Here is a 21,457-nt window from a genome sequence, read left to right as displayed (position 1 = left end):
CCTCATAGGTGCTGACAAATCACAGCAGTAAATTGGTTTAGAACTACAAATTCCTAGACTTCTACTTGATGACACAGAAATTTTATGTTACTACTCATCTAATTATTTCCTGTCCCTATCGAATATTCATTATTAAATGTTCTGTTCTTTATAGTTCTCTTAAGCAGATTCTGTGCTTTAAATCACTATGTGTTGATCTTTTGGATGTATTGCCTCTTTGGTTTTTACTCAGGGATGTCAAGTTCCTTAGATCCTTACATTTTCCTTAGTAGTGACGTCCTTCATGGAAACCAGGGGTCAGAAAACCATTGTGCCAAAGTCGGCCAAGCATAGAAGAGAGGCAGTCAAAGGGCCAGAACAGAAATTTTGAGAAAATTAGGGGATAGGAAAGAAACCTCAAAATCAGAAGTTATCTTAGAGAATGTACACTGGAATGATTACTTGATTCTTTTAATAGTCACTATGCATTTACTTTGTAGGAGGCATGTGTGTATGTGTTAGCAGGCATGCCAAACGTATGTAGTGGTCTGAAGAGAGTTCAAGAAGATGGAAGGATTGGAGATTTTTGCTTTTCCTGTAGTATTCTCTGTATGTATGTGTTTGAGAAGAATAAGTTCATTTCAATTATGTAATTAAATATCCATTCAAAAATAGGTAAAGCATATTCATTACCCTTAAACAATTTTTATAGTATATACAGGGAGCTGAGAGAGTTTCAAATAATGTAAACTAGTTAGAAAATAAAAACAGGTGGGTAGTAATTCAGAAATGGCTAGTTTTGTGGGTTAATCCTCTATTATGTGTTGAATGCGTTTAACTTTGAAATGTTTTATCCATACATATGTTGAAGCCATGTGATAAATAGAAAGACCTTCTTTTAGGAGTTCCTCCTCTTTTTTTTTTTCTGTATCATTTCATTATCCCATTTATCCTTTGTTAGCCCTTTCAAACATCTACCCACCTTTTGATTTTTGATCCTGTCTGTGCCCCTTTGTTTTAACCAAGCCCCCATTGTTCATGGCACATGCGGGAACTAATCAGTATAGAACATTGGGAAGTTACTGGTGTGGATTTAAAAGTCACAGATTTCTGACCAGCTTTGTGACTTTGAGCAGTTACATAACCATCATTAATTGTATTATTTGGTTCCAGAGCTGGTTTTTTTTTTTCAGATGCTCTTGGCCCCTGGCAGCCTTCTACCTTGTATCTCTAGAAGAGGAAATATCTGAGGATAAGCCAGAAAGGGTAGAAAAGAAAAAAGGCAGGTAAATGAGATAGTGCTGGGAGAGGCAGGCCTGGGGTTATGCTGGAGGGTAGATCAAGCTACTTGTTGAATTTAACTAATTGTCAGTAGAACAAGGGTGACTGACCAAGAGGGCTGGCTTGCCTGTGTGGCTGGGTGGGATCAAAGAGCCCTCTCTCTGATTGTGTTAGGATTAGGTTGAAGAGGGTGTTTGTGAAAAGGATTTAAGGTGGAGGAAGTAAGAGGCAGTCAAGGAAGCAAAACAGTGAGAGTCCTTAAGAGCAGTCTGGATTTGATGGTTTGAGTCCTGGCTGTGACTCTTAGCCCTGTAACCTTGAGCCAGTTATTTCATCAGTCCAAGATTTAACTGCTTAATTTATAAAATGGGGATAAAAGTTACCTACCTCATAGAGTTGTGAGGGAATGCATTAGCATGCTTAGAACAGTGCCAGGCACGTATTAAGTCCTCAATAAGTTTATTAATATTAGGTCAAGCTAGGGGAAGAAGGGGAGCAGGGCTGATGAACTGAGTATTGGGAGTGGGCTGCCTCTGTGTGCACTGATAACATCTCTCCTTGGTTATCTCCAGAGGAAAAGATACATTATTTATAAGTGTCCTAATACTTCCTGATGTGTTTGCTTGGTAAAAACAAACTCAAAAAGATGTTTTCCTTACTTGTTATTCCCTTTGTCTGGAAATAAAACTTACGAAAAAAAAGGCTTTCAAAGACTAGTTGCCACTTGAAACCTTTGAGGTTAAGTGGTAAATTGTGCTCTTGTTTTCTCTATGCATAATGTCCGTTGAGTTTCACTGCAGATTTTTTGGTTTTTCTATCCTTTTTGTTGTTTCTTACAGACTTCCTGGTTAATCACATTTCAGCAACATTTACTACTTATTAAACAAAAGAAAGGGTGAATTGTATGCAAATATAAATTGATGAGGCATGGATAGAATTAATTTTAGTGAGAAAATAAATCTCTCAGCACTGAATTTTGTTCAGTTAAGAAGCCTGTGCAAATTCTGTTGTGCATTTCACATGTTTTCATCTGTCAAGCACTAATGAACCTGTTAGGTTAGCATCCGTGAACCTCTAGGTTTTAAAATCTATGTTGCAATACCCTGAGGCAGCATCACAGAAATCTCTTTGTGTTCTCCATAATATTCCAGTAGCCAGGTGCCATGTACATTGTCATTTAGTAGTGAAATGAACCATAAGAAGAAAATTATTATCACTCCCATTTTATAGATGTAGATAACCAAGGCTTAGAAACTTGTTCAGAGGGACATGCCAGCAAGTGGCAGAGCCAGAATTTGAAAATCAGAGGTCTAATTTCAAAGTTCGTGCTTTTAAAACAAGGACACCAACTGCTTCTCTCACCCACAATCAGCTTGAAGACTGCAAAGGTGACCCTTGGCAAAGTAGCCAGGCTTGTTTATTTCCTGCTGCTGTTTAGACCCTCACTTTATTGTCCCATTTTACTGATCAGATTCATGGGTGGAAAGCCTTAACTGGAAGAATCATCCAGTCTAGTGGCTCCCAAATCTAGCCAGTCATAAGAATCACCTGAGACTCTTATTTTTTTTTATTTAAATTATGAGTAAGTTGATTTTAGCTGGAGCCTGGGAACCTGAATTTTAACCATTTGACAACATATGATTTTAACACTCTAGCAGGTTTGGGGACCACTTCAGATACACGAATCCCCTTCCAATTTTCCTGACAGGTAGTCATCTAACATCTGATCGTCTTCTGACAGGAACTCACTACCACCTCGCCAGCAAGGTCATTTCGTTGGTAATTAGATGCAATGCTATTATGCTTCTATAGAGCTTTCATGTACTGCCCCATATGGTTTGGATCAACTTCTTTGGACAGATTTTTACACACCTTAGGTACTGGCTTGGAGGTCAGATCCAGGTTTGAATGTTCTCTGACGCTTACCTTCCTCGTGTAAAATGAGTATATGTTGTTATCTACCTTGAAGAAGAATAACAAGAATTAAATGGAGGGAAAAAAAACAAACCTGTTCTGGCTGGAAAGGTTTCTAGAATGCCTTCAAACAGCCATTTCTTACAGTTCCTTCACCTCCTCAGCCTGTTTTGGAAACAGTCCCATGTCTACCAGTTCTAGTGAGAAGTGTGGGCCTGTATGATAGAAGGTTCCTTGACATTCATTCTGGGATTGTCAGTGTCAGGAACAGGCTGTCGTTTTGTCTATCCATCAGCACACTTTTTTTTAACCTCTGGCTTTTTCTTTGGGCAAAGAATGTGATACCTCTTATGGGTACTGATTAGCCTGCATTTCTAGAAACTCAGCGTTACTCCGTAAGTAATTGGAGTTTCCACTGGTAACTTGACCCCAAAGCACAACAGTTGATCTGCAGCAAGACCCTAAAGGCAGAAGAAAAAACCGTCTTAAATGATATAGAGACCAAAATGGAGAACCAAAGAAAATATTCTGTCTCTTTCTTATCCAACCATGGAGACAGAAAACTGCTGAGTGTTCAAAAGGGAAAAAATGGAGTAGAGGTAGAAAAGAGTGGGGGTGGCAGTAAAGATAGAAATTTTTGAATACTTGCTCTTTGGCAAACACAATGTGAGTAAAATGAATACATAAGTAATTTCACCCTAATCCTTACAGGTAAGATTCTGTTGTACCAATGAGAATACAGAGGACATTGAGAATGTCCAGATTCAAGACACTTAGGACTTTACAGAGTGTGATTTTTTTAAAAATTACAATACACACACAGATAGACGTTCTTTTAGATGTGACTTAGTTTTCATCGTACTGCACACTTTCCTTTGTCAAAACACCTATACTCTTATTTTAATTGGTTGTATTTCCCTCTACGAGTTACTTGCAAACAGGGACTAGGTTACAGTGTTCATCTCTGAATCACCAGGTCCTAGCAGGAAGTTGGCTCATGATGTGTGCATTAAAGGTTTGTAAAGATGGAATTTCTCTCTGTAGCACTTGAAAACATCTATGCCCTCCACCCTTTCTTGTCATCTATCAGTTAAAAAAAAAAAGTATAGAGTTGTAATGGATATTGTAAATAATCTAGCTCAATCCTCTGATTTGTATAAAGGGAGGAGTTTCAGGTGCAGGTGGAGAAGTAGATCGTGGCGTACCCCAGATCCACCGACTGCTTGTAGTTGTTCTAGCACTTTTCCTTCTGGTTCTCAGTTCAGGGCTCATCTTAAGACCTGCATCCAAACTTACTGCATTCATTCACTCAGTAACCTTCTGGGTTCCTCCTTTATGCTAGTGCTGAGAAACTGCCACCTTCCTTTCTACCTCCCTGGATAGGCGTACAGCCATACTTTCCAGAAGCCAGAAGGAAACAGCTTCCCAAGAGTTTAAGACCAACTAGAAAATGATCACTGTAGCTGAGGTTTCTACCTGTTGTATCCCTTTTTGCTCATCTAAGCAGTCATTTTTTTATTCTGTTGTTCATAGAAGAGGATAAGTGATCATTTGCAGGCTAGATAAACTCTTCAAAACCCTGGAAAATAATCTCTCATCGCTGTGGTTTGATTTGGTATGGTTGTTGACGTTTATGTTTGTCTGGCTTTTCTTTAACAAAAGCAAACTAAATCTCTTCTGTAGTATTAAATTAGGCCATGAGCTACACTTCCTTTTAGGCTCAGACGAAAATAAAATAATTTGTAGGTGATGGTCTCCCATGGGCTTGAGTATTGAAATGTAGTAGAACAATTTTTTTCTTCACTTAGTTTGTGTTAGCTCCCTGTTTTCAAAATGTTTTTGTATCTGACGTCATAAAAACACAACCGTGGGTTCAAGTTTTTTCATGTGAATGCTTTTAAAAAGTAGTTTTAGTACTTGGGTACATTTTAATTTTTATAAATCGAATATATGGAACTTAACAGGTAATAAATATTAAAGATACTCAATAAGATTACATTGAAACTGCAGTCACTTTTTGACTTTTCAGGAAAGTGATTCTGTTTGTAGACTAAGAGTTCTTGGTTATGGTCTTCCTCTAGAAAAAAATCTGTTTATTTGAATAGAATATTCATTTGGCAGTAGAGGCAGGGGGTGGAGGGAGGGAAGGCAAAGACAGTTCACTTGACTCTTCCTTTTGAATTTACTTTTTTAGTTCATTTGAGAGAAAAATCAGTCTGGAGTAGTGGGGCATATACATTAAAGAATTATTAGGGAAAAGGATGCAGTTTAATTAATTATGGAAACTTGTATTAAACGTAATGTTGCCAAGTCATTATTCTTAATGAAAAGAATAGCTGTGTTATTAAAACTGTCTGGAACTTTGGTTCATGTCATCAATCCATGGCAAGAAGCAAATGATATGGTTATTAATTTTATGAAGTAATTTTATGTATCGTCTTGCTCTGTGTTTTTATTTTTAGGACCGGAGTAGGCCCTATGACACTTTTAACTTGCACTCGTTGGAGAACTCCTTAATGGATATGATAAGGACTGATCATGAGCCTCTGAAAGGTAAACACTACCCTCCCAGTGGCCCACCAATGAGTTTCGCTGATATAATGTGGAGGAATCATTTTGCAGGTTAGGAATATTCATATGTCCATTCCTTGCTTGGTGTTTTAAGCAAAAATCAGCTTTTTAATAATTGTGATTTTTTTTTTAATTCTTGGTTTCTTTTGTTTGTTTGTTTTTGTTTGCCTCTGTAAAGCATTGTGGAATGTACTTAAAGTTGATTTTTTTAAACCTGTGTTCAGCTACCTACCATAATCAAGGTTGATTGCTTTAATCATAATGTCTGGCAGAAGCATGTGTTGGGTAGCTGAGTTTGCAGTTTATCGCATGAGACCAGAAGCCAAGTTTCCTGGGCTTTGTGCATTTGGAATCCTAAACTGAACCTGGATAATTCATTTAAATCCAAGTATACAGCAAGGAAGTACGAGATTTAGTCAACCATTCTCTAAAGACTACTTCAGAAATCTTCATAGGAAAGGATTTCATTTCACTAAAATACAATCGCTTTCCTAGTGTAGGAAGTATCACTACACAGACTTTTAAGAGCAGGCAGTGGCCCTTTGCATTCTCCAAGACTAAGCACAAGAACAGGTTTTGGGTTAAATATAAGGCAGAAAGTCCCAAGGTCAGCAATGTTAGGACTTCCTATTTTTAGAGTCCATGGAAATTCAGGACAGAAGCTGATGCTACATTCATGATTACAGATAGTTCTTTTCATGTGTTCTAGGACTTTTTAGGGGCCCCTGATATTTTGAAATACTGTACTAGAAATTTTCAGTGGAAACAGCCACTGTGCTTGGGTTAAGAGCCTAACTATCTGAAAACTGTGAAGAGTTAGCCACAGGGATGCCCATCTTGTATGGACCCTTATATCCTCTAGAGTGGTGAGGAATTTGATCCCCTCTGGCTCACTGCAGGCTCTTACATAGAGGGTATGACTGACTGTGGACACCTCATAGTCATTTCCTCTGCCGCACCGGAAATCTGTTTCATCATTTTCTTGTCACACTCATGATTTTCTGCTGCTTTCCTCAATTTCCAGTGACAAGAAAGTAGTGAACAGGCTATGAAGAAAATAAAAGATTTGAGGAAAAGCTGTATTTTAAGGCCTCCAGAAGTAGGAAAAAGACCTCTGATTTATTCATTGTTAAATTTAGTCACCGTTACCACATCTTCCTTAAGTAAAGATTAGGTCCATGATGATTTCACTTAGACGTGAGAATGGTGTAAAAAAAATATTCATATAGTCTTGTGTCTTTAGTATCTTCTAAGGCTGAATTTATCTTCCTTCTCTATTGTGAACAGCTATTAGGCTCTCCTAATTATTCTAAAATATTCAGCCCTTGTTCCTTATGCATACCTGTTTTATCTTGGTCTCTATTCTTCTAGCAATAAAAGATTATGGAAGGATCTTAGATTATAGTCTGTAAAATAGTTTTCTAGAATTTTGTAAATATTGATTAAGCACGTGCTATTACGCCTTGTTGAGCGTAGCACTGACAAAATGTAAGGAGGATACCTCACAAAAGGGGCCACCACAAGTAGAATAAGGAATACATTATCCTTAGTGTTATCCTTATTGCATGTCCAACTACCTCTGCATACGTTTCTCCACTGCATTGGAAAATGTGAGTTTTCATCTGTAAAAGCCTTCTGCATTGTACTTATAATGTGTCCTAATAAGTTGGAAGACACTTAACGTGTACGTTTTTACAACTGCACTGTGGTTGCAGCTTTCCACTTCATACCACCTACATTGATTTCCTATGAATGAACTACTTCCCATGGTCAATTACATCGCCATGTTATTGTCCCCTGGTTAGTTAGGGTGTTTGAGCTTCCTGCTTCCCTTTTCCAGCTGGGAAGCTTTTACATAGGGCATCATATGTTCGATCCTTAATTATGTCTAAAAACATAATTATAATGCTAGCATTTTAAGGGAAAGATTTTAAGTAATTTTTGACTTTTTAAAAAATGGAGAAAATTATAAAAATAAAAAGATAATTAAAAAAATAAAAGAAATACTGTGATGGTGTATCCTTTTTAAAAATGTTCCACATAGACATTATCTATGTTTTTATCTGGTCTTCATAATTTATTGATAGACCTTTACTTTTGACTCTTAGGTTGTTTCCAGCTTTTTCTTCATTGTAAGTAATGTTGTCTTAGACGAGTTCTTGCACGTAGCTTTTTCTTAAGGTAAATTCATAGAGAGGGTCTTTGGATCAAAAGATGTAAATATCTAGGTGAATCGAGCATGAAGAGAAACGTGGTAGTCCAGGGACCTACCACGTGGCTTCTATAGGAGTCAGTCCAGAAACACTTCCCTTTATCCATCCTGCTCTTCCTCCTACCTTTAGTATCCTCTTCTCGCACTTGAACATGGGTACACTATTTTGAGGTCCTCAAAACTCAAGTTACAGAGTCATTGGGTTTTTTTTTTTAATATTCTTATTTGTTTTGGTGTTTGTCTCCGGAGTTCGGTTTTCTTTAGGAAAAAAAATGCATTCTTGCTCATTGTTAAAAAATTCAAGTAGTACATAAAAAGACAAAAAGGAAAGCGAAAAAACCACCTGAGATTGACTTCCTAGAGATAACAAAGATCACCGTTTTTATTAACATTCTTCCAGACGTTTTATTTTCTCTGTATAGGAGATGAAATTTCAACTCAGCCTTTCTGACTCTGCTGTCATTCAAACCTGGGTTTGAATTCTGGTTCTGCCTTTAGTTGGCTATTGATCTAGATAAATTGGTTTAGCCCCTTCACAGCCTTAGTGTCTTCATCATTAAAATAAAGCACCTACTTCATAGAGTGGGTGTGAAGAAGAGATAAAATCCCTGACACTAGAAACCGCTCAACAGTTTCCTATGATTTTTCCACTGGCACTGGTAGTGGTGTGCTTACTGTCTGGCCTGGGTAATAAAGTAAACCTTTATATCCCTACAGTATTTACTTCTTTCTGGCCAGACTGCAGCTAGCTGTTGAGAGCTTTTGAATGCAAGCTGTCAAAATTTTGTATTTGTCTTAGATATAGGTAGTGGTTATTAAAGGATAAATATTCCATCATTATCAGAAATCACCTGAAGGAGACAGAAAAATAATCCTTCTAAGTTATGTTGGCTTTCAAAAATTGTATATCTGAATAATATAAAGAAACTGTAATTGAATATCACATTCATGATGTACTTAAAGTGAATGTGGTGAAAATAACGTTCACAGCAATATTTCATCTTATGAATGTATTCAGTAAGAAATCCCTTTTTATTCAACTGTCCTCTTGATTCAGGGGGAAAAAGGATTAGTGTCAGAAATGACAGAATAGGAAGTTCAGGATGTAATAAGACTTCTGTTTTAGTAAAGAGCTTTAACAGTTTTCCAATCATGTTTCTACCTGTACTAGGTCAGCCTGGAAGATGTAGGAAATTTTTAAAAATCCCCTTCCTCCCCTCCATGATAAAAGTGTCAAGGAAGGTAGAGGAAGAGTCAAATTGAGTTTTCTTTGCAAAACCCTGAGAAGTGTCTTCTACAGTGTTGCTCAGATCACAGAACCTTTATTTAAATAAAAGTAAGACTAATTTTTTGGCTTCTTAGATCTCAAAGTACAGTTCTTGGTTGTAGCAGAGTAATATTTTAATAATTACCTATTGTCTCTTACTGTACCTTGTGCATGACTTTTCTGACTGTTCATTTGAGAGGATGCCTTTAGGAAATGAGAAAGAGGGTTTTAAGAAGAGTGATGAACTAATGAAAACTATCCCTTCTTTCCTTTTTTTTTCCTTGTGGAGTTCTTTTTTGGGGGGTGGGGATGGCAATTAGGTTTTCAGAAAATCTACTTATTTATTTTAACAGAGGTACTGTGGATTGAACCCAGGACCTCATGCATCCTAAACACGCACTCTACCACTGAGTATACCCTCCCCCTCTCCCCCATCCCTTATTTCTTTCCTAAGTACAGAAATCCTTGCATCAGTAGAGGTGTGAGTGAGGCCTGGGTAGGGAGAATTGTCCTCTGCCCTCTTTTCTAGTGGACTGTAGGGAAAGCCAACTCCTCTCATAACCACGAGGATCAAGGGGATTTCTGGGATCGGGAGAGCTAGGATTAGAGGCAGGGAAAAGGTTCATCCTTTCACCCTCCTTACAGCTGCCCCCTGACTTGCTACTAATGTAAAGGCTCACCTAGTCTATGGGGAACCCCTCTGAAAACCCAGGCACATTAGATTTGATTATTCTCACCCTCAAAGAGGACAAAGTGATGAGAGCGATGAAGAGGGAAATAGCAACCACAGTGCACTGGGCAGTGTAGGTGATACTGGAAGCAAGGTCCTGCCTCCCGGCTGGGGTAACACAGTGCAGCAGACGTCTTGGCAGGATGGAAGGAGTCACCTTTTCCGCGTCCCATGTGGTCTCCCTGTTAGAGCAGAAGAGTAGGCTTGGTGACCACTTAGGGTGGTACCTGATGAAACATTTTTATGTATTTGAACTTCCTCTTCCTTCACTATCCATGGAACTGAAATTTGAAAAATGAAAAGAGCAGGTGTCAGTTGAGAATTGGTATTGAAGGGTTTGCTTTTCAAATGTATACTGAATCTGAGAAAGAATGGCAGCTATCTTCTGACAATGGTGCTTTAAAAGATTTACATCAACAGAAACTTAGAAGGAATAAATGCCACCCTTTTGGTGTTATAGAGGCATGTTTTCTTTATCCATCACATTTTAAATTTAGTATCGTAGCACCTTCCATAAAATTGACCCCTTTTGTGAAATGTTGAGCTCACCTTGTTTTAGAAAAAGTGCACTTTCATTATATTTAGTTTATTCAGAAAAACATAGAGTCTCTTTACTTACTTGAAACTGTTGCTCCAGTTCTGTTTTTGTGCTGTCTCCCTTTGGCCCATATCAGTCTGTCTTGTATAAAAGTTAGCAGATTCCACAAACAGGGCACAGGTTCTAAGTTAGCACAAAGTGATTGTTCTTTTTCTACACAAAAGGCAGGACAGTGTATAGAAGTTGAGTGATTTTTTGTTTGTTTGTTTACAGATACCTCCAATTAATTTGCCCAGTGATCCTTTCAATATAGCAGTATAAACACCGGAGAGTTTTAAAAGAAAAAGATTATGGGTACTTTAATCCTGGGTACTACCCCCTGGAAATTCTGACTTAATTGTTCTAGAGTACAGCCTGAAATGAGGAAACCTACACGCAAAGGAATTGATAACACATCAAAAATTATTCACCACTGGTATGCAAAGAAACTAGGATTTGACCTCAGGTCAAAGCTCACCTCTTTCGCTTCGTGGTTCTTTGGGACATAGCTGGAATATGATACTACCATACTTCTATCAGTTTTCCTTAAAAGGGACTTGAAACACCATTGTATTGTATTCTTACATGTCATATTATTGTATCTTATAGATACTTTTTCTGAGGAACTGTCTTTTGAGCTTTATAGAGAAAACTGGTGGAAGACAGAATGCATTAGAACATGCATTGTGTCTCAGTGTTTTCTAGAACACAGCACTCACGTTCTGTTATGTAGAGGTCTCCAGAGGACTTGACTTTCTAGAGCGCGTGGGGGTGATTAGAGGAAGATACAGCAGCTGTTCCCTATCTCATAATGTATTGCAGAAGTGAAGAGGTGACTTTCATTATTAATTATGAATTAATAAGAATTCCAGTTTTTATTTTGGACATATAGAGGTATGGGTTTAGTCTGAAACTTTGAATAACAGCAGAGGCAGTTTTTTTTAACATGAATGTAAATTGAGCTTATGAGACATGATTTTTATAGTCTGAATAGCCATAGGTAACCCTGTTCTCCAGTCTCCCCCCAACCTCCCCTGGCCCTTCCTATCAGGCCTGTGCAGTGGGGAAAGTGGGACACAGTCTCAGGTTTCCACAGCATCATTTAACTCAGTGAAACGAAGTATGCCTTCCAGTTTTCGAAACCTTATATTTTACACTATACTTAAAAGATAGCTAGCTGACAAGAACAATTTAAAAATAGCAGACCGTGGACAGGTGACAAAATGTCACGCTGGCAGCACCAGACTGCATTAACAAAAATCACCAGATGTCACACTCTTGATTCTATTTTCACAGCTGATTAAACAGCAGTATTTGTTGGACAAAAGGAAGAAAACAGAATTGGCCTCATCTGAATTTGGAATCAGTTTTTCTTTTGCTGTTGTATATTTTCCCTCTCCTCCAAAATCCCATGATAACTGTATAAAACTTAAGGCATACAATATATTAAATTAAAAAAAAATTATAAAGAAACCTTTATACATCTCTACTCCCTAAACTGGAAGACTATAAATCAAAATGTTAACGAAACTTGTCTTTGGTGATCTTGTTTTCTTCATTTTTCTATATTGTCTAATTTTCTCCAATGAATATAAGTATATTGCATTTTATAATCTAAACATTAATTTTTGAAGAGGTAAAGAAAGTATCTTAAAGAACCATATGTGGTTTTATTAAAAGTAATTTGCACTTAGTTGGTAAAAAATTAGATTACATTTAAGTAATTGGTTCTGATGAGTCTGACATTGATGGAGAGTTTCTTATAAAGTCTTTGGTTGATGATTTTGATCCTGAGGTCTGTTAAAGTCAAAGAAGCCAACAGAATTAGGAAGGATACCAGGAAAAAGTTTTTCTACCTTTCAGCAAGTAGTCATGCCTTCATCTGCAAAACATTGCCTAAGGATCCTGTTTTGCTGTATCTTTAGAAAAACTGAATTGAAAGTAATCAGTGTGGGATAGAGGAGGATAATTAGAAAACTTCCAAGCTTCCTTTCAGTTTCATCTTTTCAGGTTGAAAAGTCTCAAAACCTCATGGAAAGAGTACAAAAGGGAGCCGGCATCTGGAGAACTATGGAGAGGGACACCCCTTAAAGTGAGAGAACATAAATAGTCCCAGAAACATAAAAACTGTTATTTGATATAGTGATTGTAAACTATGTAGTTCTTTACCGTAAATGATTGTAACAGAGGAAATAAAAGAAGTTGAATGAGCTCAATTTGGGCTTGCTTGGTTTTGTTGATAACTCTTAATTATTCTGAGAATATTTAGGGAATATCCCGAGCTTTTAGAAATCACACCCACATCTGAATATTCCTGGGTCAAGGATTGTAGAAACCCTCTCTTTGTGCCATTTCCTTAAATTCTGATGGGCAGTGATTTTGAACTCATTCGGTTTTTAGACAGACTTTCCAGTGACTGGTTATTTACTGTTAAGTTTGAATACTTCAGAGTACAATGAGTAAGTCACACCTAGTTCTCTATTAGATGTTAGTATTTAGTGATAATGAATCCATACAGGATCTTGATTATCTGAAAATAATGAAAGAGAGAACATTGATATAGCTAACCAAAACCAGAATGTAAATTCTCCCCACTGTTCTTCTGGTGACGATATTTCCTATAATAGGTTCTGACTAACATGGTGTGGTAAGAGATTGCATATGGTGTACATTAATTTTTAGGGATTCTGAAATGACTTAGGAGCTGGAAAAATCATACATAAAGCAGTTTTATATATATAGACATTGTTAAGTGTATCTTCTAACAGTGGGTAATTTTTGAAACTCCTAATAATTAGCTTCTAGTAAATATGAAAAGATCTGCAAAATCTATAAAAAATAAAGCAGGCAATTCTATTATTTAAGAGATGATTCTTTAGTAATACGATTTTTCCATAGAAAATAGTAAAATATATTCTAAAAAGAATTTTCTGTAATGTAAATGCTAGCAAAATAGTCTCTACACAACTAGAGATAGATGTACCTAATAAGTAAGTTTAACATAATAAAGACTAAAAATAATTTTTACTGGAAGTCCTATGATGCGCCTTGGTAAACTAGAACAGTTTCATCAGAATCCATCAGTTACTGATGATTTTTCTATTCTCTCTCAACTCCCCCTGCCCCACACACATATCCATCAATATCAAGTAACATTATGCTTATGGGAGTTTTGTCTTTTCCCTATCCCTTAATATGAAATGACTTTTCACAAATTACTGTGACCTGAGGGTCTTTAAGAAATTAGGGAGGTCTTGTCTAGGCAAAAAATTCATTTTACTAGAAATTGATGATCCCTCCTTTTTATTAGAAGCAAATGCTCTGCTTTGTTCACTCTGATATCTTCTCTTTTGGGCCAAAGGAGCTTGATAATGCTGTTTGCCTTCAGCACCCTGTAACAGGGTTTAATACCAGATGGTGACTGACCTTTTGCAATTACGTAACACTGTATTTGTTCTAATATTCAATCACTTCTTCCTTATCTCCACCTTACTCTATCACTCTTCCCAGAAATACTGTTGACATTTATTTATTTAAAGGTGGTGACATAAAATTAACATTGTCCTGAGAATTTCATGATAACCATCAACATATTTGAACATGAATATATATATATATATATATATATATATATATATATATATATATATATAAAATCTTTATACAAAAGCATTGTTCCAAAAACTATTTTGTTGAAGGAATTGGTCAAGAAAACTAAGTACATTTTTTTCCATATAAGACTCTCTCTGTTTCATTTTTCTTTTGATACATCCACCTACTTTCCCCAAATAATTAATATATCTTCTACTCTTTAACCCGGAGACTGTTAGTTGAAACATCTCATTTGAACTTGTCATCTTATAGAACAGAGGATGGCAAACATTGTCTGTAAAGGGCCAGAGAGTAAATATTTTAGACCTGTGAGCCATATGGTCTCTGTTGCACCTTATTCTTTGTTTTTTTAATTTTTGTGTTTGTTTTTACAACCTTTTAAAAAGGTAAAAATGATGCTTAGCTCGGCATACGAGAACAGGCAGCCAGCCCCCTGTTACTATAAGGACAAAGGTCTGGAGACAAGCGTTATGCCCAAGGTCATATAACTAGTTAGTAGTAGGTAGGAGCAGCATAAGAACCCTAAATTTTTAGGCCAGTCATCGTTACCCACTCTATCTGCTGTATAAATCTTACATCTTTCTTCTGGTCGCTATTCTGATCATTCTGTTGCATTTTTGAGCCACTAAGAAACCTTTATCTTTTAATTCCCTCTAAGTTTAAAATGTATGTACTTCTTTGAATTCATTGTTTTGCTGCTTGAATTTGAAGGGCAGTATAAATTGTTTAAATAAAATGCTTAATCCAGGGAGTTGGCATGTTTAAATCGGAATGCGGGAAATGCATTAAAATTTCCTACTATTATAATGGAAGCTTTTTTTTTGTTTTGTTTTGCTTTATTTGTTGTTATTGAGACTTTGGCTTTGTTTTAAGATTTTTCACTTGTATGTATTATGACTTGATTTAAAAACTGTTGTAACTGCTATGGCCTTTGATAGCATTGTTATAGATTAATCCGCTTTGGGTTTTTTGTGATGTTTATATTGTACAATGTATTTATGATTATATGATGCATTCTTTTCTTTGTGCTTAAAATAAAATTGCTTTATTTTTTAGGACGCATGGGAATAAATTTCCATCATCCAGGAACAGATAATATTATGGCACTTAACAGTAAGTCTTCATATGAAATATTCTATAAAATTAGCTTAACAGTTGAGTCTACACCATGTAATTTGCACTTTCTCAGTTGTTCATTTCATTTCAACCTTCCACTGAGTGCAGTTTAGACTATTATTCTACACCGGTGGTTTTTCAAAGTATGTTCTCAAAGTGTGGTCCCTGGATCAGCAGCATCAGCCTCATTTGGGAACTTATTAAAAATACAAAATCTCAGGCTCCCCCTACAGAGCTGCTGAATCAGAAACTCTGAGGATGTGGCCCAGAAATCTGTGTGTCACCAAATCCTGTAGGTGATTCTGATATAGGCTAAAGTTTGAGAACTGATGCTCAATACCAAGGGTTGACAAACTACAGCCCTGTGAGCTGTAACTGGCCCGCTGCCTTTTTTGTAAATAGTTTTTTTGAAACACAGCCATACCCATTCACTTTTGGATTGTCTATGGCTGCTTTTGTGCGGAGCCCCCCAAAGCCTAAACTGTTTATTGTCTGGCCCTTTGCAGAGAGCTTTGCTATCCCCTGCTGCGTACCATGGTGCTCAGGGAAGGAAGGAGGGAGGCAAAGGGAGAAAGGGAGTGGGATAGAGAATGTGAATGAGTAAATCAACGTATTTACTTGTAACTCAGAATTCTCTCATTGTGGTAGATAGCCAGCAGTGCTTCAAACTGGACATCAGGGGTCTCCCGTTAGTGGAGTTTGCGTAGGAATAGTGTCAGTAGCTCCGCTGCTTAGAGATGGTTTTGTCAGTATAATTGTTGGGTTGAGTACTGGTGCATTGAAACCTTATTAAGTAGAAAGCCATTGTATCAAATAATACTGGAAGAAATATCTGGCTGGCATCAGTTCTCCTTCCTAGCGTCTGTGGACCAAATAGCTTTGCAGAGAAGAACAGTCTCTAAACAGAAATTGTCTGTTGTCTAAAGGACCCTGCAAGCCCTTGAATTCCTCAGGATTTAAGTTTTCTCCTTTGTCAAATGAGTGATAGCCGCTTGTCTCCTCTCGCCCTCCCTAATATACAAGCTGACTCCCGTGACACATGGAAGACGTACCGGGTAAACCTAGGGTGGTTTGTAGTATCACCCATTTTTCCTCTTGCTTGAGTAAGGAAGTTGATACGCCACTGGAGTTCCTTAGGGCATATTTTAGGTTACCTCTAAAATATGTATGTTCCATGGTTTTTTTTTTTTTGTTCTGACATGTAGTCTACCTTCCAGCAAGCACTGTTGAGAACCACTGGCATTGCTTGATAATCCTCAAGCTTGATAAACCTCATTCACTCCATGGCATATTTTCTAAATAGCTAGAATCCTCTCTTTTGGAAGCTCTCCCAACTATCCACCTCTATTTTCTAATTTCTAGAAGAAAGGTCACTTTACGTTCAGATTCTGCTACCTCTAATTTTTTTTCTAAATGTAAATATTTTGGGGTGAGGATTAATAAACACACTTAACTTGTTGAGCTACAGCAATTTTGTGAAACTTACTGAGAACAGTCAGGTGATGAGATTTAGAGTTGAATGCAAAGGAAAAGAACAGTTTGATAGTGTGTCTGCCTGAAGGAATGAATATGTATTTTAGAAAAGACTGAATTTGACATGGTGTGAGTCCTCTTCTTCAAGGAGTGGATATAATTTGATTTCCTGTGTAAAAAAATGAAGTGATGATTTTCTTTTTAAAAGGTTTTGATTCTCTAAGTCTCTGCTTTTAAATAAGAGATTTCATTTATGTTCTTCCCACTGTGTGCATGTTGCTGAAATCCCCCTTTGAACCTTGAAATTTACTCATCTGCAAGAGAAGGGGATTGAATTAGGTCATCTTAATGATTGCTTTCAGAATGAAGATTCTGCAATTCTGTAATTTTTTTAAAAGTACCAGAAGGGTTATTTTGTCAATATCTGTATCAGATGTTGATGAATTATGCATATTTGCAACATTATGGCAGATACCAGAGCACATCTGTCTCCAGATAACTCTGTGGGTACTGCTTTGTTGGCTCTTCAAAGAACTAAAAACAACCAAAGGTTGACATTTGCATTATTTACTGCCAGTTCTCTTCCGAAGTTGACTTCAACTTGAAATAATCAGAATAAACAAACTATCCTCCTTGGGAGATATTTGTGAGATCTACAGGTTTTGACAAATTTGCTGTGAGAAAGCTTTTTTTGGCCTTCTGTATAGTTGGACCCAGCCCATCTGGTGACTTGTGTGTGTAACACATGCACCAACACACCTGTACATTTTTTGTCTTCCCTTTTATGCCTGCCATTTGTCAGCCCAACAGCTAATGTCCTGTGCCTGTTCTGTCCTTGTTGCTTTCCCTGAACCTTCTTATAGATGGGGTCACAAATGACTAAATCTTTATTAATACAGAGTTTGCGATTATTGAAAGGGGCTGGGTTGAAGTTGAACTGTATTTTCAGACAATTAAGAAAATGAAAAAGAATTGAGTCAATGGTTAAATTTTTTTAAAAAAAGGAAATGTGAATCGGTTGTAGTTCCTTTTTTCTTCCCCCTTTCTGCCATGCAAAATCTATGCTTCCTAACTCTTGTTAATAATGCTGCCATTCACTGTCTTCAAAACCCCTCCCGTTCTTCTTTTACTTCCTTGATCTCACCAAAACCCAAATCTCTCCTGGAGACACCGCGTGCTCAGTTCTCCTGACTTGATGAGACAGACAGAGATGTCTGGTGAGCATTCTCACTTCTGAGTACTGCTGCCCAGCTTTGAATGGGCCAGTTTCCCATTTTTGGTATTCCTAATGCATGTCTTCCACCTACACTTTCCTCTGAGAATCACCACTGCTGATGTCATCTAGAAGCTAGAAAATGAAACTTGGGAGAAGAGGGTAGCATATCAACTATAGAAAACAATAAACTTGTAGACGTTAAGGGTGTGGAAGGACTGGCAAGATTTGTGTAAAGCCAAAGAATCTACTGATTTTCCCTATTCAAGACCATGAATCTAGTTAGAACTAGCTAGAACTTTGAGGAGGAAACTAAGAGACGCATCTAAATTTTGGCTTTTCTCAAAATATTAGTCCTCAAGTGTTGTAGATTACAGAAGGAGCGATGGGAAGAAATCCCGACCCATCAGTAAGATCTGCCACTTGTCCAGGATTTCCAGGATAAAGTTAGTTCTGAGACAGTGTGCCCCTTCCATGTAAACTGTTAATGTGTTTTTTCTTAACTTTTTAATAATTCTCTCTTTTTATCTTCTTTACCCTTCCACCAGAAACACTAGAAATTTGCATAATGTGTTTTTATTTTTCCCACTGGAGGAGGAAGGAAGCTACTGAGAGTATTTCCAGCTATATATGTAGTAGTTCCATCAACCAGATTTTTTCAAACACTAACAGTAGCTGGTGGTTTTTGCTTCTTTGATTGTGGATTGTGTATGTATGTGTGTGTGTGTGTGTGTGTGTGTATGATTATACTCTAGGTATAGAGTTGAGTTTAGCAGGTGTGGACTTGTACAGGATTGATGCCTGACTTGGTGCTTCTCCCTTTATTATGATGATCCTCAGAAAAGGATATTGGTGCCTCTAGCATTAGTATAATGAACCAAATTTATGATCAAATTAATGTTCAATACCAGAATGCCTGGTCTTATAATTTACTCTAAGAGAATCACTGCCAAGTATATCCATTTTATTCCCTTTGACTGGTCAGCTCTTTTCTGCAAGTGGAGAATGGGCTTAGAAAAACAGTGGACTGTCAGAAAGTTGCTTGATGAGTACAGAATTAGAAACAGAGGGAGTAGGGTGCTTAAGGGATAGTATCACTCAGCTTCAAGGAGATGTCTTCCAAGTAGACTTGTGACACCTAAAGTTGGAGCACTGAATTAGCATAGCCATGAAAAGTGTTGTCTAGAATCTGGCGGATCTGGCTCCACCTTCCACAATCTATATGACCTTGGGGCTACATTCTTAACTCCTCTACCTCTGGTTTCTTCACCTGTAAAATGGAGATATTGATCACCAAAGTGGCTATATATAAATCTTGTAAAGCTTAGCATAGTGTCTGCCTAGTAGATAATTAATGTTCAGGTGAACTGCTCTTATGATTGCGTGTACTGTAACAGAGGTTGTTTTATTTAAATTTTATGCCATTTGTTTCTTGGTGTCTCTCAGCTTGTAACCAGAGTCTGTTCCAAGTTATAAGAGGCAAATACGAAATTTGAAGTTCCACTTTCCCTCTGACATGGAGAGATGATTGTTTGCTGTCACCCTTCCTTATCAAACTTTTAAAGACACTGATAAGTTGAGGAGTCCTAGAATAAAATTTTGGATATTTGAAGACTTAAAACTTTAATATCTTTAAAAAAACAAAACCCAAAAAGATGTTCACCTGCTTAAGAAACTCTGAGGTCCCTGGCTGTTAATACCTTACAGACAGCTGACGCACGAAGGAACTTGAAGCTTTGGATTATGCTGTCTTCCACTTTTCCCCTCTTATTAATGCCTGCAAAATATTTTGGAAGACTCTGCTTATATTTCTATCTGAATTGAGAGCTGCCAGAGCATTTGTTGAATCAGAAGAAACGTGAAAGTGTTTTGCTATGAACTGTGTGTTGGGCAGACTCCTGCGTGGCCTCTGAGCTGCCTCTTCCCCGCCCTCGCGTTCTCTGCGGAGGGTGAACTCCTCACTCCTCAGGGAGAGGCTAAGCTGAGAGGAAGTGGCAGAGAGGGAGCTGAACACATGATGCTTTTATGCCAGAATGGGAATAGAGCCAGGCTTGCTAGAATTCCAAATGGAATTTTCCGAAAATTGAAGAGTACATTGTATTTCAGCTCACCATGAGTGGATATAAGTAAATAATTTATTTTATTTTATTTTATTTTAGCAGAATAGTAAGACAGTGAAGGTGTTATTCTGAGATTCTCAGATTGAAGACATTGTGTTTGAGTATTCTGAACTTCTAGAAGACAAGATCCCTGTTTCTATCTGAACAGATTTAGAAGTAAAATTAGTATACAGTTGTGGTGTGAATATATTCTAAATGATGACTAATTAAAAAATGGAAAATGGTAATCAGAAAGAGATGTCATGATCTATAAATTCACTCAAGTTCTAAAGTGTTTTGGAGAGATGCTGTACATGAACATGGTAGGGAACCTCAGGGCATTGTTGTTTTGTTTCGACCTTTTCATTTTACAGATGGGGAAGCTGAGGTTCAAGAGACTGTGTGAATTGGCTAGGGTGACATGATGGAGCCAGGATCAGAACCTTCTGCCTTTAGGTTGAGGGTGATAACTTAATCGTTAACAGTGGTTGCATTATTTTTATGCTAGTTTAATACAAACACAAATTCAGCATCTCTGGGAAAATCATTTTTCTAATATTACTTGTCACCTTGTTTATGTTTTAAATGCTTAATAAATTCTCTTTTGCTGAAACATACAGTGATAAACCTGGTCTACATGGCCTGACATTGAATATTATAAGTAAGTAAAGTCTGAAATATTCTTGGCTGGCTTTACTGGACTTTGGGAGAAGTACCTTGTGTGTGTGAATATGTCTGAAGTGCCAGGAGTTGGAATCAGGTGCTTCCAACCTAATATTAAAGATGTAGCAAACTGAAAAGTTACCTGCTTTTCCCTGTGGACTTGCCTGTTTGCTTTCTCCACTTGTGTAAGCAGTAGAACCTGGAACTGTCTTTTACAGCACTCACCACACTTGTAATTAAGTGTTTAATGTTGGTGTTTCTCTTTAATACGTATACTTCAGAAGGCAGAGACTAGCTTTTATTCACAGCTGTTCATTGGCTCCAAGGGCAGTGCCCAGCCCATGGAGTAGGTACTCAGTCTGTGAGACTGGAAGAGGGGGCAGGTATCTGAGACAGACTGTGTGAAGCACAGTGTAACAGCCTTAGAGAATGTCTAGTCCACCTTAGTTCCTTCCTAAAGATATTTTTAACTTTTCCTTTTGGAAGATGGTAATAACATATATGGATGTTGCAGTTAACAGTTTACAGAGTGCTTTCACAGATCTCTGGGCCTTTGTAATGCTTCAAATGGTTTGCCAGGACGTGATCAGGACTTGCCTTGAGCACCAGTTTTACCCCAGAATTATTCCCTTATCCAAACAAAATATGGCTATGTGCTAGAGCAGTGTATAAAACTGAAATGCAGTTTTTAAGATAAAGCTAGAGACTTCAGAGGGTTTTCTAGATCTCAGCAAGTTGTAAGAATGCTCC

The 21,457-nt window shown here is 37.4% G+C and overlaps 1 protein-coding gene across 7 annotated transcripts in view; it reads left to right on the top strand.

The window, feature by feature from the left end:
* Nucleotides 1-21,457, top strand: part of CPEB3 (cytoplasmic polyadenylation element binding protein 3) — a 159,738-nt gene that overhangs the window by 52,678 nt on the left and 85,603 nt on the right. For 4 of the 7 annotated variants that reach the window (XM_072971603.1, XM_072971601.1, XM_072971602.1 and 1 more), the window contains 2 exons: nucleotides 5,637-5,796; nucleotides 15,200-15,256. In XM_072971603.1, coding sequence (XP_072827704.1) covers nucleotides 5,637-5,796; nucleotides 15,200-15,256 — 217 coding nt within the window. Of the gene's footprint in view, nucleotides 1-5,636; nucleotides 5,797-11,259; nucleotides 11,364-15,199; nucleotides 15,257-21,457 lie in introns of those variants that run through there. The other 3 variants (XM_072971604.1, XM_072971605.1, XM_072971607.1) reach the window with 2 other exon arrangements.

This window comes from Vicugna pacos, chromosome 11, assembly GCF_048564905.1.
Source record: "Vicugna pacos chromosome 11, VicPac4, whole genome shotgun sequence".
NCBI classification, from domain to species: Eukaryota; Metazoa; Chordata; class Mammalia; order Artiodactyla; family Camelidae; genus Vicugna; species Vicugna pacos.
Note: the sequence above shows the minus strand (reverse complement) of the source record. Positions and strands in the feature narration are given on the sequence as shown.